The sequence below is a fragment of the Micrasema longulum genome, unplaced genomic scaffold (assembly GCF_059751315.1).
Source record: "Micrasema longulum isolate JH-2025_06_02 unplaced genomic scaffold, ASM5975131v1 h1tg000268l, whole genome shotgun sequence".
NCBI classification, from domain to species: domain Eukaryota; kingdom Metazoa; phylum Arthropoda; class Insecta; order Trichoptera; family Brachycentridae; genus Micrasema; species Micrasema longulum.
Window position 1 is genome coordinate 76,749 of NW_028277472.1, and position 18,929 is coordinate 95,677.

The following is an 18,929-nucleotide window of genomic DNA, read 5'->3' on the forward strand; positions in this document are numbered from 1 at the left end:
TAAAGAGGTCTTTGATCCCTTTGAAACAGATGCACAAGATGTAGGACTGCAAATCAATGTTAAGAAAATGAAAATGATGGCACAGAGCAGAAACCCACCACACAGAGCAATAGGCTGTGTTCAAAATGAAGATAATTACTCCTTTGAAGTGTTCAAGCAATTCACCTACCTGGGCTTCAGTATAACAGAGAACAATGAGGATCCAGCAAAAAACAGAAAAAGACTCACAGCAGCCAAAATAACATACTTTTCTTCGTTACTAGATTTAAAATCATGTAACGTCCACAGAAAAACCAAAATTACCATTTACAAAAGAATCATACGTACTGTATTGGCACATGGGTGTCAGCGCTAACACTTACAGTGAAGATGGCTAAAATGCTGGACACTTTTGAACGAAAAGTACTCCGAAGAATCTGCGGATCAGTGAGAGAGAATAATCAGTGGCATATTCGGTATAACAAAGAACTGTACAATATATACCAGGCCCCGATCATCTCTGCACATATGAAAGGGGGTTAGATTGAGATGGCCCCGATATGAGCAGCAAATGCTTGATTCACGTGTTCCTAAAAGATTCATAGGTAGACACCCGGGTGGTAAGAGATTAGTGGTAAGACCCAGGCTGAGATGGGAGGGTACACTGAGAAAGGATGCAGCGCAGTTTTTTTTTTTTTTTTTTGGCAAATTGGACGACGGTGGCTGAAGACAGACAGAGTTGAATCACTTGAAAAGCTCAGTATGGGCAGTTAAAAAAAATATTGAATTATGAAAATTCTAATTTTCAAAAATTCAACAGTTATCATTCATTTCCCGATGTTTTTTAATAACTGCATGACAAAGTTTTTGCTTATTAAAAACATCAATATTTAATAATATCTTCGAATGCCTGCCATAACAAAATACGTCTCAATCAACTTATTTAAGATATTATCATCATGATATTTCTACAAAAAGGTAGGCAGAGAGGATAGAACACCAAAGCGTTTTTTTGTGTATTCAAACATGTTTTCTATATATTTGAAATTAAACGTCAGTGACACACTATTGATTCCGAACGTAGTTTTTATGAAAATTGTCATCATCAAAGCCTTATCCGCACCTGGTGGTATACAGAGCGCTGTTGGGTAAAATGAATGCAACTAATCGCGATCATTTATAATAAAGTAAAACGATCAGTCTCACGCTTCCTGTTCTAGTTTATGAACGATAAATTATTGCAGTGTAATACGATCCTTTAAGCAAATATTTCATGCCGACTATCCCAGGAATCCAACCCGGGGCTTCAATCCAATGGCAAATCGTCCATATAATTGATTATGCAATTTGGCGGCCTCCGTGGTGTAGTGGTCAAGACGCTTGACTCACGCACGGAAGGTTCCGGGTTCGATTCCCGGTGAGAACACAAAAATTAAAATGTGATTTTTCTCAAGCCTGGTTGTTCTGTGATGTATTTCACCACTGTAATTGGGCCTCCTGGCCTGTTGTGGTGCAAACAAATGAAATGAAATGCGTAAATCACTATTATATTTTACTATTGATAATTATGTTGCATTCTAAAAATATTCATAATAAGGTAAAAAAAACATATTTTTGAATAAACATTTTTTTTAAACATATATATGTATTGTACTTTAACTTAATATATTTTAATCTCACACCAAGCAAATTTTCTGATGAGGTATTCGTTTCGTTTTCTTTATGTGCACTTTCGACTAATCATGTATTCCTTTTGCAAAAAAATTTAACTTATAAAACACGTAAAAAAAAAAAAAACATAAAAAAATATTATACTGAAAGCGCGCCCAGCCTGTTCATAGTAAAAGAAGGAACTATCTGGTTATAAAAACTTATTTCTCCGAAAAAAAAAACTTTTTATTTTATATATTTTAACAAATATTTTCAACACCTCGTTCTAACACGGAAACAAGATCACTTTTAAAAAGCAAAAACAATAATGGTTCCTGTGGAACACTAGATGAAAGAGTTAATGGTGTTGATTAAAATTTATTTGTGCATACAATCTGGATTTTGTTTTTAAATATAATGCTTAAAGACTTTTGTTTTTGAATTTGTTTTATTTCAATTTTATTTTTTCAAATATATTTTTCATATATCTTTTTTATATTTGATTTGCCATTTTTTTTTATTGATGTTGCGCTTACATGTAGTAAATATGGCGATATTGACTGTAAAAGTTTTTATTTATTTTATTCGTTCCAATTCAACTCAGGACTTTGGTTCCATGGAGTTGGGATTTGTATCTCAATATACCCGTACGTTAAATGAATATGTTGTTAATAAATAAAATAAATAAATAAAAAACTAATGTGTGGTCGTTAAATTTATCAAAAGCCTTCTGAAAATCCGTATATACAGCATCCGCCTGACACCTTTTATTAAATGATGACCAAATATAGTCACAATATCTAACATAGGCGAGCCCGATGGATCAGCCACATTATGCGCCATGAGGATCTCCTGCACGACATCAAAGAGGGAATGGCTGAGGGGACAAATTATAGAGGGTGCCCCTGACGGGAGTATTTGGAGCAAGTGTGCGAAGATTTAAACTGTGCCTCATATGTCGAGCTGAAGAGGGCTGCAGAAAATAGAGACCCTAGGATTACTCCCTTAAATCCCTAGGATTACAAACAAACTTGTGAGAGCCGCCAAACCCACATGGGGTGCATCGCCGGAGGTTATGCAGCAAATCTACGTTGGCGCTGTAGAGGCTCTGATTACGTACGCCTCAAGCGTGTGGGTGGACGCGGTCAACAGGAAAGTCAATCGGAAGAAATTGAACTCCATCCAACGACAAATAGCCATCAGGTCATGCAAGGGATACAGAGCAATCTCCTTGGTATCAGCACAGGTTTTAAGTGGATTCATGCCACTCGATTTGAGGATCAGGGAGCTTGCAGAAGCATATGAGGTGAAGAAGAGCCTCACTTTGCAAGACTTGCCACAGGACAGATTTTACCAGGGAGTGGGAGACTATTTCTCACTTCCTCATCCGGCGGAGCGCTATCCGATAGATCACGGCTATGATAATCAGGTTCTGGCTGGAACGGCGCAGGAAGAGTTGAGGATCTACACAGATGGCAGTCTCTTGGACGGCAAAGTGGGTGCAGCGTTTGTACCTTACGATGGCGTCAGAGAACTGCCATCGAGAAAGTTGAAACTCGGCGATTTCTGCTCCGTGTTTCAGGCGGAACTCTTTGCGATCAGAGAAGCCCTGGTCTATGTTTTGAAGAAACCACCAAACAGATGGAAGAAAATAACGATCCTGACAGATTGCAAATCTGGCGTCCATGCAATAACTGACCGAAATTCGGTCAACCCTATTGTAATGAACATTAGAACAGATATCCAGAAGCTTCGATGCAGACACCAGGACGTGTACATCGGCTGGATACGGGGACACTGCGGAATCCTTGGCAACAAAAAGGCTGACAAAAAGGCTCGGGAAGCTACACTCAAGAAGACAGCCCCCGATTTTGCCGATTTCCCGCTCAGCTTTGCCAAAAGGAAAATAAGAAGCAGAACCCTTCAAGTCTGGAACGATTGTTATTTAAGTGAACCTACCGGAAGTATAACTAAAATGTTTTTCTCTACCATTTTCCATGCCTATGATTTCAGGAGAATGCAGAATGCTGGCTACGAGCTCACCCAGATACTTACGGGTCATGGTGGGTTTATGAGCTACCTGCATCGCTTCAAGCTCTCCGAAATCGACAGCTGCCCATGCGACGATGAAACTCCTCAAGATGTCCCTTACTTGTTGATGCATTGCCCCCTTTTCAGCTTTCAAAGACAACAGCTGGAGGCGCGATGCAGAAGCTTGGATGAAGATCTATGCGACATCCCATCGGAGATAGGTTATAAAGAACTCACACGAGAGGTAGTATTATATGATCAATATAGTGCCGGCTATTGGTAAAATAAACCAAAGTAGGGAAGAAAATGCCAAACACTCCTCTAGTGGAACGGAAGGCCTGTTGACTACTGCCAACAGGCCGGCTTCTCCTGAAGAGTTTTGAGTGGTTTCCTCTCCATATAAGCAAATTCTGAGAAGTTCCTGATTGGCCAACATTAGTATATCCCTTCTGATCCCAACAGTTTAGATAAATTTAAAGAAATTTAATTGCAGAAAAATCCACTTTTGAAATATAAACCTTGTATATTATAAGCAAGGTAAATAATAAAGCAACTCCTTTATAAAAAAAATTTAAAAAATCCCTAGGATTAGGACTGCGAAGATTTCAGAAGGTTAGAATTCAAAAACAAACAAATAAACAAGCAAACCATCACGCCGTTTCCCCGTAGGGGTAGGCAAATAGGTTAGAAAGCCATATCACTCTATCTTTGCATACATACCTCGCTTCCTCTACATTCATACATCTTCTCATGCACGCACGCCGATTATTTTTACTTTTGACATGTCCATCTTCAAGTATTTGATAGACTTGATCGGGCCATGTCTTTCTCGGTCCTCTTCGTTTTCTGCATCCATCAACATTCGCATCGTAGATTCTTTAAGCCGTTCGTTCGCTGTCGGTTCACTCTACATGTCCAAACCAACGCAGCACTCCTTTCTTGATTCTGTCGATAATGCATATCTTAGCCTTACACAGTTCACGGATATCGACATTTGTGCACCTATCATACATCGTTTTACCACACATTTGCCCGAGGGATTGCATTTCGACAGCATTCAACCTACTTTCGTTATCATTTTTCCGATTCCATACTTCGCTCCCATACATTAGAGTTGGCACTAGAACTCCATTGTGAACTGCTAGTTTCTCTCTGCTAGTTTCTCTCTGCTAGAACTCACCCTCCTTTCAATATCTTACTCGGTCTTTCCATCCCTAAAACCCTAGTAAACATTCTTCCCAGATACATAAATTCTTCTACCTGATTCAGAATATCTCCGTTCACACTGACCTCAAATTTAGTTGTATTTTCATCCCTTTCAAAAACCATTACTTTCGATTTATTAACATTCACAAGCAAATCGCTTTTCTTGCATACATTTTATCACAACTATATATTCATTAATATTTCGGTTTATCCAATTTTTTACACTATTTACCATTTTCACTTTTTTTGAGTATTTAAAAATTGGGAATCCCATTTTTTGTATTCTTCTTAGTTGTTTGCTCTTGACAGAACAGTCATTGTCGAACCAGCAGGAGGGAACGACGTCATTAGGATCCGTTTCCATCAGCTTCTGTCCTCAACGTTTCTAGAGGTCTCCTGAACAGACGCCAGTTGCTTCTTTCAAGTTGCCCCTTCGCCTCGTAACGTGGCCGAAGTACCCGGAACACGGATTTGCACAGTAAACGAGTAAGTAAAACGCTGTTCAATACCAAATTCACATAAGTCTTATGGGCTCTCCATGATCTCAACGTCAGCACCACATTTCGAATGCGTCTGTCTTTTTTCCTCTTTCTCTTAAGGTCCATTTTTTTGCGGCTTACAAGAATATCGGATAAATAAGAGTTTTAGTAATTTTCATTTTTACAGATTGAGCCAAAGCATTTCTTCTCTTGATTTATGTATTGCATCTTCTTCTGTTTATTACCATTGAGCCCAGATGAATATATATTTTAAGGACTTCGCAATTTTCCATTTGAGTTATTTCCCGTCTTTTCTCATTTCTCTGGTCAAAAATTATAATTTCGATATTTTCTCTGCTGAGTCCAAAATTATTAATAATATTTTGAGTTTGTCCAAATTTTTGTAGACAAGGACTGGATTCAACTCACCGGGGAGCTGTTTATATTAACATATTACAACAGAGATGAAGAACATTTAAAATAAGGTAATATAGAAGTCTAGGCATCTACAGGACCTTTGACCTTCACAAACATCTTAACCTTAACTTCACAAACATCAACAGATGAAAGAATTGAAGGAATATAAATGTTCAAATATGGGCAGAATGGTCAATGTTACACAGTGTGTAAAGTGGCTACTTAAACCAGCCATTGACAGGTTATAAGCCCGGTAGATGCCTAGACTTCTATATTACCTTCTCTTAAATGTTCTTCATCTCCGTTGTAATATGTCCTAAATGATTGCTCGTTTTTTTAAGTAAAGATAGAAGTTTGTTTATGTCATCTGCATTATTGGCAAGGAGAGTAGGGTCATCGGCGTATCTTAAATTTGATATTCGTCTTCCATGAATAGAGATACCCTTGTCCCAGTTCTCCTATCTATTCTCATTACATATTCATGGTAAAAGTGACAACATACATCCGTGACCAACTCCTTTACTCTTACGGTTTCTCTACGGACTCGATCTCAAGTTCAATTTCCAACCTAGTTGACAATAAATATTTATTTAAAAGGTATTTTTCTGTAATAGTTTATAGTCTCTGCTCCTGAGCACAGGACTAATCATTTTGCCTTGATGATCGAGATACTCTGCGATCGGTATATCAATAAAGAGTCGTATGCACCATAAAAAAAACAGTATTTGATATCCCCGATTTATTGAAATTGAATTATCTATATCTGCCGCCTAGGTTGAGCAGAGCGTTTACTGTATTTTTTTGTCAAAAGTCTCGAACTCAATATAATTCACCTATTAATGAAATACAGAAAAACTGGCATTAAATATGTCTCACATTTGGATATATTTTATTTATCACTGCTCAAGTAGTTGAGTTAGTTGTAGAAAAACAATGTTACCAATATATTCTTAGCAGAAAGAGGAAATCAACTTCAATCGGTCAGTTAAGAATAGCTGTGATTTGTGTCATTACACTAAGTTGGTTCTTTTACTGACATTATATCAAAAACAGCTAAATACAAAATATGTTTTATATAATATGTGGAGGTTATTATATCTCATATCGTATTATTATTTTATAAACACATATTCACTTATTTATTTATACTTTAACATTGTTTGTATTCTTTTTTTATACAGAATAATGTGGGGTGGGGTGTCCCGTACCGAGGTAATCATTTTACAAAATGTGAAACATGCCTTAAATTAGCTATTTAACAAAGTTAATATGACAATCACAATAAAAAAGCGTAATTAATCCAATTAACCTAATTATAATTATCACATAATTATCACATAATAAACAATTTTAACTAAAATTATCATAAAAAACATAACCTATTTATATAGACCGATAGAACAAATTTCATAAACAGTACACGCATTTTATCTATTTGTCTTGATCCACTCATCGATCCGTGTGCAACCCAACTCCACTATCCATTTCTTAATAGCAATTTTATATTCTGAGAACTTACATATTGTCCTTATGGATAATGGAAGTAGATTGTACACTTTAACCGAGTAGTAGGCCAATCCTCTTCGACCGAAGGTTGTATTTATTTTTTTGCAGCATCAGGGTGAAGTATCTAGTAACTTTTGTATTTGTAACGGAAGGTAGAGAATAATGTTTACGTGCGTATAGTAACAGAGCTTTTACATAAAGTTGTTTTATAGATTTTTCATTAAGAGTTTCAAATATACCGAGGGAGCTAGTTTTGATTGGGACTATGTAAATGGCCGAAATACCTTTTACAAATTAATGAATAGTGAATGATTATAGATTTTTCAGTTATATTTTATTTCCTAGGATGCAAAGTAAAACTTGGTAATTCAGTGATAAGTTTGTTATTAAATTCAACCAAATGTATTATTAGGGACATCCAACCTAATTTTATGAAATTAAAACAACGTGAAAATAACTTTTCTATCAATAATATAACGGTGAAATGTGAAGGAAGTTTCGTAATGACATGCGATGTATGAAGAATGGAGAAAACGTTTTAGACATTAATAAGTAATGAGAGAACTCTCACATCTGCTTCCTTCATAGCTACCAAATAAATAAAATAAAGTCTTCAAGATTTACTGTCAAAAGTCACCTAAAAAAATGGTTCAAACAAAAATGTTTTTTTTAATTTTTTTATATTTAAAACATCGTATTTATTCAATTTGAGCTGATCCCGGCAAACCGATTCAGAAAATTTTATTCTGTGTCACGATTATGAACGCTATCGTCATCTGTATATATCGAGACGGTATACTTAACTTCTGTACTATATATATCTTACCTCGGTATGTTCTACCTACTTGTTATATCGACATCATATGATCGAAACACGCCAATGGAGTGACCGCAAACAATAAGCACGCGTTCTTATCGTCATTAACATTAAAAATAATTCTTATTTATATTTTAAATAGGCTTCTTTAGTAAAAAGTGCTCACTTCAAAGCGATTATAAACTACAATAAATCAAAATTCAAGCAAAAAATGCTCGCTTGAACATGAATTTTGCATGACTTTTGGAAATCGCCTAGACGGTACGCTTAGCGATCGTCTGTATGTATCTACCGATCTGTACCGATAGACCACAAAGCCAGCTCCTATAACGTCTCGATACATGCGCTCGGAAAGATAGTAAAACAGATGGAAAAAATATAATAACTAAATTATTTTTTAGAGTGGTAACTTTCTGACGCATATAATCTGTGTCTGACGTATAGATACTCTTTTTTGTTAATAGGAGAGAACCTAGCGACATATTTTTCACATTTAAGCGTTCGTTTTATTAAAGTGACAGTTATGTCGGAATTTAATTTGACTTCAAAACTTACTTATTTCTCTCTCATATTTTTAATAGAATTTTAAGAAAAAAAGTGCCAACTTCAAAACGATTAAAATTTTTAACAAATGATAATAAAAGAAAAAATTGCTCGGTGGAACAAAATTTTTGACACTTTTAATGCGTAGATAAACGTATCGAGAGGTCCTAGATTCATCGGTATAAAATGATGTACCTACACCAAAACTTGATGGTGGGGGTACCTTTGTAGTCGGTCGGGAGACTTTTATCTTTAACTGTGACGTTCAAACTGAAGCTATATCATTTTAGAGCGTAGATATGTGTACCGTGACGTACGCTTACCGTTGATTCATATCGATGTACCTACCCAAAATTTTAAGGTGGGGGGTCGATATTATATCTTTATAATCGCTAGAGGAAATTTATCTTCAATTATACCGTCAAGGTGAAGGGATGACGTCTTTATCTTCCCATCATAATCGAGGCCCTGATACTCTGTCTGTGTTGACAAGATCGGTTCAGTTTTGAGGTGCGGAAAACGGAACAACGAAACGTCGATTTTGTCTATTCAAACAAAAATATGCAGTATCGGAGAGGCATCTGCAAGACAGTGACAGGAAAACAATGTTCAAATATCTATTTATCAAAATTCTCTGTCCTCGCAATTTATGTAATCCGAGACACAAAAATAATCATGAATACGTCAACAATCTCAATAATCTCTCACCAACTTCAGGGTGCCTTGAAGAATGACTAGACAGGTGCCACCGTTTTGTAGCAACAATTCACGGACAGTGTATACTTGTAATGCCGTATTAAATAGACTTCATGAACTCGGCAATAGTTATTCCCACGTATCTGATATATTTAGTGTAGGGCATTGTTCTTATAGAACAAACCTTTTGAACTTTTTCAAAGATGGTGAATGGTAATTATATTTATTTATTCATGCATTTCATATACAGTTTTTTGTTCACTTTGCCTAGCTGTGTGAAACAGTACTTATGATTTTTTTTGTTGTTTTACTGTAGAATGTTTTATTATTTAAACTGTCTACTGAATATGCTGTATAATTTTTAGGTTATTTTTTGAAATATAAATCTTGTATTATTTTTGGTTATATTTTTTTTTTTTATAAATCTTGTTTTTAATATTCATGTTTTTGAAAAAAAAGGAAAAAAATATTATGCTAAATATGTTAATATTATAAATGTTTGTAAAAGGCAGATTTGCCGTTTATGTTAATGAAATAAAATAAATAAATATCTAATTTGGAGTAGATACAATAATTGAATATTAAACTTTCGATTGTGTTCACTTAATATATAAATACAAGTTTGTACTCAAATCTAGCAATAGCAAAGAATTGCCGGGTTGGGTTGGGTAGTGTATAAGGACCAGTTTTGTTTTCCGGAGACTAAAAATAATCGCGGAAAACATAAGGCTCGGAAGCGAAATTTCCCACGAACATTGCACATTTGTACATACATTGAAAAATCACGTACACCCAGGGTGGTTGAGTACTCGGCCGTGCTAACTCAAGCTGATAACATCTTTCTTTATTTGCTATTTTTACGATGCAATAGACAATAGACCTCTTCTTTGGCAGTCGGCCATGTTATGGAATTGTTTTCCGTGTAAATGCGAATAAAGAGATGCATTGTAAACAGACGTTATAATTATATTCGAACAGAGAGTGAGAAAACTTTTCACGACAGCAAAACGACTACTGAATTTGTTAGTGACATTAAAACACTCATTGAATCAGCACGAAGGTGCCATGGGAATCTTTTAAATAAAGAACACTTTGTTTATTTTTAATGTAAATTATTTCATTTACCATGTCATATCAACAGAAGTGATTAATTTTATAACATAAATAAAACTAATAAACCAGTAATAATTGATTAATTTATTTTATTTCCTTATTTATTTACTTTATGTATACTCCCTATGGGCGTCTACATTCAACATATAGAAGAGTTAAGGAAATATGGTTATTCAAACATAGGCAGAATGGTAAATGTCAGATCATAAGCCCTGTAAATGCCTAGGCTCTCATATTCCCTTTTCAAAAACTACACTTACTCAAAACATTGTTGAAATATATTATAATTGGACACGAGGAGCTAAAATCCCAATCGTCCATGTGCTCTGTAGCCGCAAGAAAATTATTAATATTCAAATAATTCATTTAAGTAGGTACCTTCTTACATAAAAGAATTCATTTTCAAATATAGAATTCTTTCTGCAAATGTCAAACTCGGCTCTCGCCAACGGAGGTGCACTTTATTCATGAATGCGATTAGCGAAAATGTATTGAATGCCAGTTAATATTATTTTAATATTACCAAAAATCCAGTTAACAGAAATAAATGGGAAGAAGTTATAAGAACTGTAAGAAAATAATCTGATAAGTATCCATAAAAAGCGACTGTTAAAATTAAAAAACAACCTAATTTTAAACACAAAAAAACAACATCCTTCAACTTTTTTTATATGCATTCTCGTCAAATGCAACCCTGGTAGGTCGATAAAAAAAGGTGTATCCTTTTTATTTATTTTTACAGATTCGATCGAAAATTTTAATATCTACAAACACGCGCAGAGCAAAGATCTACATTTCGCTGAAAACCGCACGTAAATCAGTTTAGCTGTTTAGGAGGAGTTCAGTGACATCACACGTACAGAAGAATTATATATATATTTAATAAACAAATGAATCTTCATTAAACTTTTGGATATTGTTCCTGACAGATAACCCTTAAGACTTTCGATGATGCCGTAAAAGCTATGTAACCGTTCACTGGTTATTCCAAATTTGAACATTTTAGCATCATTCGTATTTTGTTTCTGTAATAAAATAAAATATGCATTATAAAAGGACATGCTTTGCGTTTAAATATAATTTTCATGCCGTTTTGCATTCCGGGTTGCTAATTCACGTTAACAATCTGAATTACCAATAAGTCGTGGAGGATGTCAAATTAACATACGTTTTTTAAATGCTAATTCCTATTTTATTTGAATTTTAAAAGCGCGAGGTTTTGATCAGAATTACAAAAATTATTTATTTAATTTATTTATATAATAATGTTGATAATGTTTAATTTCTGTGAAAAACAATGAAATTATTAAAATACTCAATAATTTGTAGTGGAAGTATTTTAAGAATTAGAAATCCGGTAAGAAAACCGAAAATTTTACTCATATATTTTGTCGTATAAGTGTTATGTACATAAAGCAACACGCAAAGCACAATTAAAATGTATTGTTCTACTTGTATCAACCTTCTTTGGTAAAAAGCAAAATAATGTGATGGCTCTAAAAATATTTAACGATTTAATGTAAATTTTATTTTAAAATAAGAATAACTGCACATAAAAATAGTGTAGCGAATAATTTATTTGAAAAATACACGTAGATTAAGAAACGATTACTTTATATAATTAGTACACATATAATTTATATTCTTAAATTTTTATTTTTCTATTTTCTTGATAAGATTTTAAAAATCAAAGTATATGTTCCATATCAAATAGAACTTAATATTCTGTTTATATTGAATTGTTTTATTATTTAAACCAACCCTTAAACTGCATTTCTTTCAGATGTTTGTATTTTATTTGTTTATATGTTTTTTTATTTTTAATATATGGCTTCTACAGCTTCTTTTTTAATTTTTATTTTTATTTTTTAAAAACCAACCATACTTCTTAACACTGTTCTATATTTCATTTCTTTAAATAGTAATTTTGAAAATTATGTTGTTTATTCACTCATCTTTTTATTTTCAATTTTATACCATCTTTACTTCTAAACACTGTTTTATCTTTTATTGCTGTATAGTGTATTTTAAAATTTTTATGTTGTTTATTTACTCATGTTTTAAATAAATTCCATGTATGTAAAAGCCTCATGGGCGTAAAAACAACACATAACAGTAGATAGTAAGATGACGAAAGGCGAGTTTCTGGCGCCTCTAAACCAGAACCAACCAGCTAAGAGAAGGTAATCCCAACAGATAAATCTACCTGGAAAGGCAACGGAAATCGACCCTGATTACATTTTTTTTAAGGAATCGGGTATACACCTAATAAGCAGATATCCTGGATGCGGAGTAGCGCAAAACCGAGACGTTTTGGCTGTAGTGATCGCCAACGCCGGGGGTACCTGATAAGGCACCGCAAGAAGAAGAATAAGTATTTTCTCTATTTTCAAGAGTAAATAATTTTTGAACGAAAACATTCCTTTTTACTAAGAATCATCCGATGCGAGTATTTTGTATCTATTTTTTGTTCCATCATATTGTGGGAATCTCATATTAAATTCGTAATCCGGCTTTGGAAAGATAATCCGAGAACCGCCGCTTCAATTTTATGATATAAAACGGTTTCTATTCAATGTTGGAAATCCAACCCCAATCAAATATTTCATATCGAATATTAAATTGGAAAGTACGCATAGAAAGAGTGATTAAATAGGGGAAAATATCGAAATCATTTGTGTCGGTACTTGGGTTTGGCGAAAATACTCATAATTATTCAAAGAATTATCTAGTTTAGGATTGTAACGTTTTTATGTACGGAAAAGTTCCTTATATCGTACCAGAGCCTAAATCGTACCACATCTAATAGTAATGGTTGAAATTTATGACCATATTTCCAATAAAAAATAAAATGCTGTCAAAATTAGCAAACACGCTACTAATGTCATATAGTATAATCGCAAAAAAACCGACCAAAACTTGGTACGAATAAAAATGACAGTTCTGATGTAATTTTTTGAGTAATTTCAAAAGAATTCTGTATTTTGGTGAGTGGTGGACTTTTATGAAAAATTTCATAAAAATACAAGTTTGTTTAAGTGGATCTATTTGAAACAAAACCGTGTTGTTTTAATGAAAAATCACGCTGCACAAATGAATACTAAAATTATCCAAGACTATAATTTAAAGAAATTTGGGTATCACCAATTGAAAACATATTGGCCTATAATTTTATTGCAGATTTTGGTATTTTGATATTCTTACATTTTTCTCGGTCAGTTGCTACTTGCAGTCAATTTTTACCTCCTACAGCAGCTATGTCGTCGGACCATCTTTTTTGAGGTCATCCGACGTCTTGTTTATTCTCTCAAGGTCTCCATCTTAAAATTTTAGGGGTCCATCCTGTGAGGTCTTGTCTCGCAACATTATTATTATTATTATGGACAATTTATATAGCGCCATTTTCGTAATATTACACATATAAGCGCTTTACAGAGTGATTATCTAAAGATATAAATTTAATTTTAACTTTTTAATTTAAGAAAAATAATGTACTTTGTCACCACATGCTAAGAATTTATTCGAATGATTTAGAGAACAAGTGGGTTTTAAGTTTATTCCGAAACATCAATTCACTCTCACAGTTTTGGACCTCTGCTGGGAGAGCATTCCATGCCGTAGGGCCTGCGACCGCAAATGCGCGTTCGCCGAATTTAAGGCGCTGTTTGCGTAGAGGTATAATAACTTTTCCTTACAACGTAGATGTAGCTGATCTAAGCGAAAGACGTCTGTCAGCTAGTTCATCTGGAATGCAGAGTTCCCTTAGATATTCTGGAACAGAGTTGTGCAGTGACTTATTCATAAGCCAACAGAGTTTGTACTCCACCCTCTGTGGAAAACGTTGTCAGTGTAAAACCCGAAGTAGTGGAGTGATTTGACTGAACTAAGAGATTCCAAATATAAGTCTCGCTGCGGCATTTAATACAGCCTGTAGGCGAGTCATTTTATTCATTGGTAGACCTGCGTAGATACCATTACAGTAATCGACTCTAGACACTACAAATGCATTTATTGACTGATGGACGGCATCAACCGGAAAATTTTTCCTATCCTGCCTATTGCCACTTCAGTCCTGCTACGCGATCTATAATATCCGTTATTACTTCCAAATAAAATGAACTCGAATTCCAATGTTTTACTTGTACGTTTTAAATGGCATATTTCAATTGTTTATATATATTAAAATAAAATACATAATCTACAAACATGATGTATGTAACTTACGCCGTAAATAAAATATTTGTTTCTGAAGGTTAATATTAAATTTTCCAGGACTGAAGAACAGGAGTATGTACAATAAATGACCTCTGGTTGATTTCCAAATGATTAAACAATGATTGCTCTAAACCGCTTAGTAAAATAAAGTTCATGTTACACTTAATCAATCAGACAGACGTTAAATTCACCGATTACCCGCATGCAACGACTAGAAAATCCATAAAGTGATGTAATGATCTACGTGGCTTTGGTTTATGCCTTGCCGCGCCGTCCAGTTAGGTATTCTGAAAAACAATCCATTAGGAATGTCAATAATATTATTTATTTAAATGCCATATTATATTTGATGATGAAGGGAACTTCTACCCCAGTCGGAGGTGACAGAGGAAAATTACTTAGCTTCAATGTGTATTTACGAGCAAAACTTGTTGAATAATATGAAAATATATTAAAATATATTATGTAAACATTATAAACAGAAACGGTAATGGAGCTCAAGAATGACGGCGAGAACTATAAACTACTATTAACTGTTGAGTAAAAAAAAATATTTTCTTCAGTTATCTTAGGATGGTGATTTAAACGGAGTTGGGCCAAAAGAAATAGCTCTGTTAGCGTGTATTTAGTACGTACATACGCGTTAAAAATGCGTTTTCAACTCGCGCTTTTGCGTTCAGAATACCACTCCTGGTATCTAAGGGTGCTATTGCCTTTACAGCAGCTGTCTATAGTGCTCTTTTTACTTAAATTGGAGATTATTGATGGAATTCAATTTAATAAATAATCATACAAACTTCCAATATAGTCCGATGTATTTATATACGATGTTCCACTGTAATGGTCACCCTATTAAACCTATTAAGCTTAGCCTCTCCCTCCAGCCCCTCTTCTTTTTTCATCAATTCTCAACAACAAAATATTTTCATCATTTAATCAGTGCATGTTTGTCCTAATCGGTGCATGTGCTAATTAAAATGCATGTCGCGTTGGTTTTATATTTTTGTAAAACAACTATAATGAAGGTGTATAATGGGTTTTGCATGCTGGTTTGCATGTTGGTGTCCTGACAAAGAGACGGGTACGTCTTGAAACCGGTAGACACAGAAAAGTCGGTAAGTGGTTATAAACAAATATAAAATAACATTTCGTAAAATAAAAATAGGTTAGATCACAATGGCCATTAGTTTCCGGGTGAGTTCCCATAAAATTATTTAATATCACCAAATAACTATTTATGTTTATTTATATGTTTGTATTTATAGTTACACAATACAAATTATATTACACAAAATGTGTTATCATTTACGTAAAAGTCTTATAGGCTTTAATTTTTTTTTATGTATAACTGAAAGTGTTATACCGTGCATTTAATTATACCAAACGTCCGCACTTTTTATGATGGCATATCTTTTTTGCAATATATGTTTCGTGTCGATGTTTGTTTTATGTTTACGTAACGTTGTGTTTACGCTGCCCTTGAATAAACAAACAATATGCATTGGCACAAATTTTGCTGCAGAAATAATCCTTTTTATTGCTTTTTCCGACATAAGCAAGTGCAGTTGCTTCAAATCTTAAATAAACTTTGCTTACGTGTACACGGAAAAACGTTTTCCAACAAAATATTTAAGTGTGCCTACTAACACAAATGAAATTTGTATGTTTACTTGGTTCGTCGTCAGGTATAAACACATAAGCAAAGATTTATTAAACATTTTAATGCACTTTAACTGTATTTCGTTTGACAATGAAACAAAAACTCAATAAATTTAATGATAAAGATATAATAAACTTATAGATGAATTAAAAAAAACAATAGCCCGCCCAATAACTTTAATTATAAATGAAACAATAACTATAAATTCATAAAAGATTTAACCAACATTTATCTGGCAGTTGTAAAAAACATTTGATGTACAGAGAATTTTCATTTTAAATTTTCATGCAGTTTGGAAATTACTGCTTTAATATTTGAGTTTGTCCAAATGTTTGTAGACAAAACACTGGAATTTACCGCCTCAGGAGTCATTAAGATTAACAAATTACAACAGGGATGGAGAATACCTTAAATAAGGGAATATGGAAGTCTAGGCAAATCCAGTATTTTGTCTACAAACACTTGGACAAACTCAAATATTGTAATGAAATCAATTGGTCCAAGAAGAAGTTTAAAAATTGTTTTCAGGCGTTGCCTAGTATGTGAAATAATTCAGTCAGATGAATCTCTTCACAACAATAAAGGTTTCAGCTCTTTAACTTCACTAAAATCAACAAATGGAAGAATTGAAGAAATATGGATGTTCAAACATTGGCAAAATGGTAAATGTTACACAGTGTGTAAAGTGGCCACTTAATTAGCCAATGACAGGTCATTAGCCCTGTAAATGCCTAGACTTCCATATTCCCTTATTTAAGGTATTCTCCATCCCTGTTGTAATTTGTTAATTATTGCTATGTTAGTTTGAACATACATTTGGTTCTAATGGTTTTCTTATTAGTAAGGGAAAAAATACCAGTTGCTAAAATCCATTTTATCAAATGAAAAATCAAAGTTATAGTAAAAAAAAAATGCATAAATTTTAACGCAATTGGTCACAGGTCAGTTGTCGTTTGACCTTAAATAATCGAAATAATAACGCAAGGAATCGGATACTCTCGTTACAGTCAAACAGTCAAATGTGAATGCCATTTTAGGCGGGAATTCATATTGCAATCTGGTGGACAAAAATATGCGTCATGGAGCAGGTTACCAGAAATTAGAAAAAAAATCCCACATCAATATTTGTATAAATGCTAATATATTAGAAGTTTTTCAAAAAGGGCGGGTTGATGTTAAAATGAAATAAAACAAGTTGTGTGTGAGATATTTACAATTTTTAAAATTTATTTTAAAGGCCCATATGTGCCATTAAGTGTGAAACATGACATCGTTTCAATGCCCACCTCGGCTTCTTACGGTGGCACGGATCCGAGTGGTCCAATTTACAGCGTAGATACGGCTGAATTTAAGCGATGGCCTGTGTTATGTTCACCTTTAGAGCATCGGTCAATTGTGGTTTATTTGCATAAACCTGTGAATTCAAGAAATCCTACAAAAAAAGGCTAGCGGGGTCAAATCGCATGACCTTGGAGGCCAATTCAGATCACTCCTGCGAGAGATAACCTTACCCTCAAACTGTTCATGCAACATGTCAATCGTGGCGTCCTCTGTGTGGCACGTAGCGCCATTCTGCTGGAACCACATGTCGTGTGGGTCCATACGGTTAAATTTGTTCTCGGCCGATCTTGCGTTCCTTGAACGTACGGATGTTGGCTGATTGATTACCGAGCCGGTCGTCTAAAATTTGGCTATCAAACGTTGAAGAGTTGACTGTGAAGGGCCACCACATCTACCATAAAATGGGCGCAATGCGCGCAACGTTTGGACTAACGAACACTCATTTTGATATTTAATTTTATCATTTGAACGTGCTGTTCAATTGTGCAACTTGCCATGGTGATTTGGCCTACCTGAATAATAAAAAAATATTTGACAGATGTCAAACCTTTTTTTCGTAATTAAATTATGAAAAATAGTCATACAGTCTTAGAGTATATCATACAGTTTATTTAGGTACCTACTTTGATTTTTTCAATTTTCACTGCGACAAGTGACATGTCACAACTTTTTTGTTTTCATTATATTGATTTTATATTTTGCATAATCCTACCTCATATTATTGAGAATATACCAAAATTATAAAATATTTATTTTATTTGTCTTTGCTTTTCTCCCGAGCAAACAGCAAACATTACAATAATTTGTACAACAATTATTGTTCTTTCGCTGTACAGCTTGTCCATCACATTCCGCACACCGCATCTAAGGATATAAGTCTCCTTAGTGATGCTCATCTTTTGCTGTACAGTTAAATGATCTTTGATAAGTTGGTCAGTTTGCACGTGTACTTCTTGCTATCGCTTATTTCTAGCGATAAGTACAAAAATTCGGATTTCGTGCGTTAAAGTTTACATGCATTCCCCCTCCTAACTCCCCGTACCACCCCCCGTTAACGAGTTAAATCAGTGTTATTAAGCACGTGGCAGCAAGATGAGTGCAATGTCATATAGATATTGCATTCTTTCGTTACAGTATTAAAAAAATAAAGAATATCGCAAAAAATTCTCAATATTATGAAACAGTTTTATGAACAATACCATGACATAGATAATGAAATACGCATATTTATTTTGAAATTGTATTAAAAGCATTTTAGCTTGGGTATTCCGGGTAC

General features: G+C 34.1%; 1 protein-coding gene across 1 annotated transcript; it reads left to right on the plus strand.

Annotated features, from left to right (window-relative positions):
- The first annotated feature begins 2,704 nt into the window (after positions 1-2,704).
- Positions 2,705-18,567, plus strand: LOC148283037 (uncharacterized). Its single transcript, XM_088224143.1, has 2 exons — positions 2,705-3,556; positions 18,490-18,567. The coding sequence occupies exons 1-2, from the start codon at positions 2,705-2,707 to the stop codon at positions 18,565-18,567; spliced, it is 930 nt and encodes a 309-aa protein (XP_088080269.1).
- The last annotated feature ends 362 nt before the right edge of the window (positions 18,568-18,929 follow it).

What these genes read in the sequence shown, in the direction of transcription:
- LOC148283037 (XM_088224143.1), top strand. Translation starts at nt 2,705, where the DNA reads ATGCAGCAAATCTACGTTGGCGCTGTAGAGGCTCTGATTACGTACGCC. An exon ending in TAAGAAGCAGAACCCTTCAA is followed by an intron (nt 3,557 to 18,489) that starts GTCTGGAACGAT and finishes TTCGCTGTACAG; the next exon opens with CTTGTCCATCACATTCCGCA.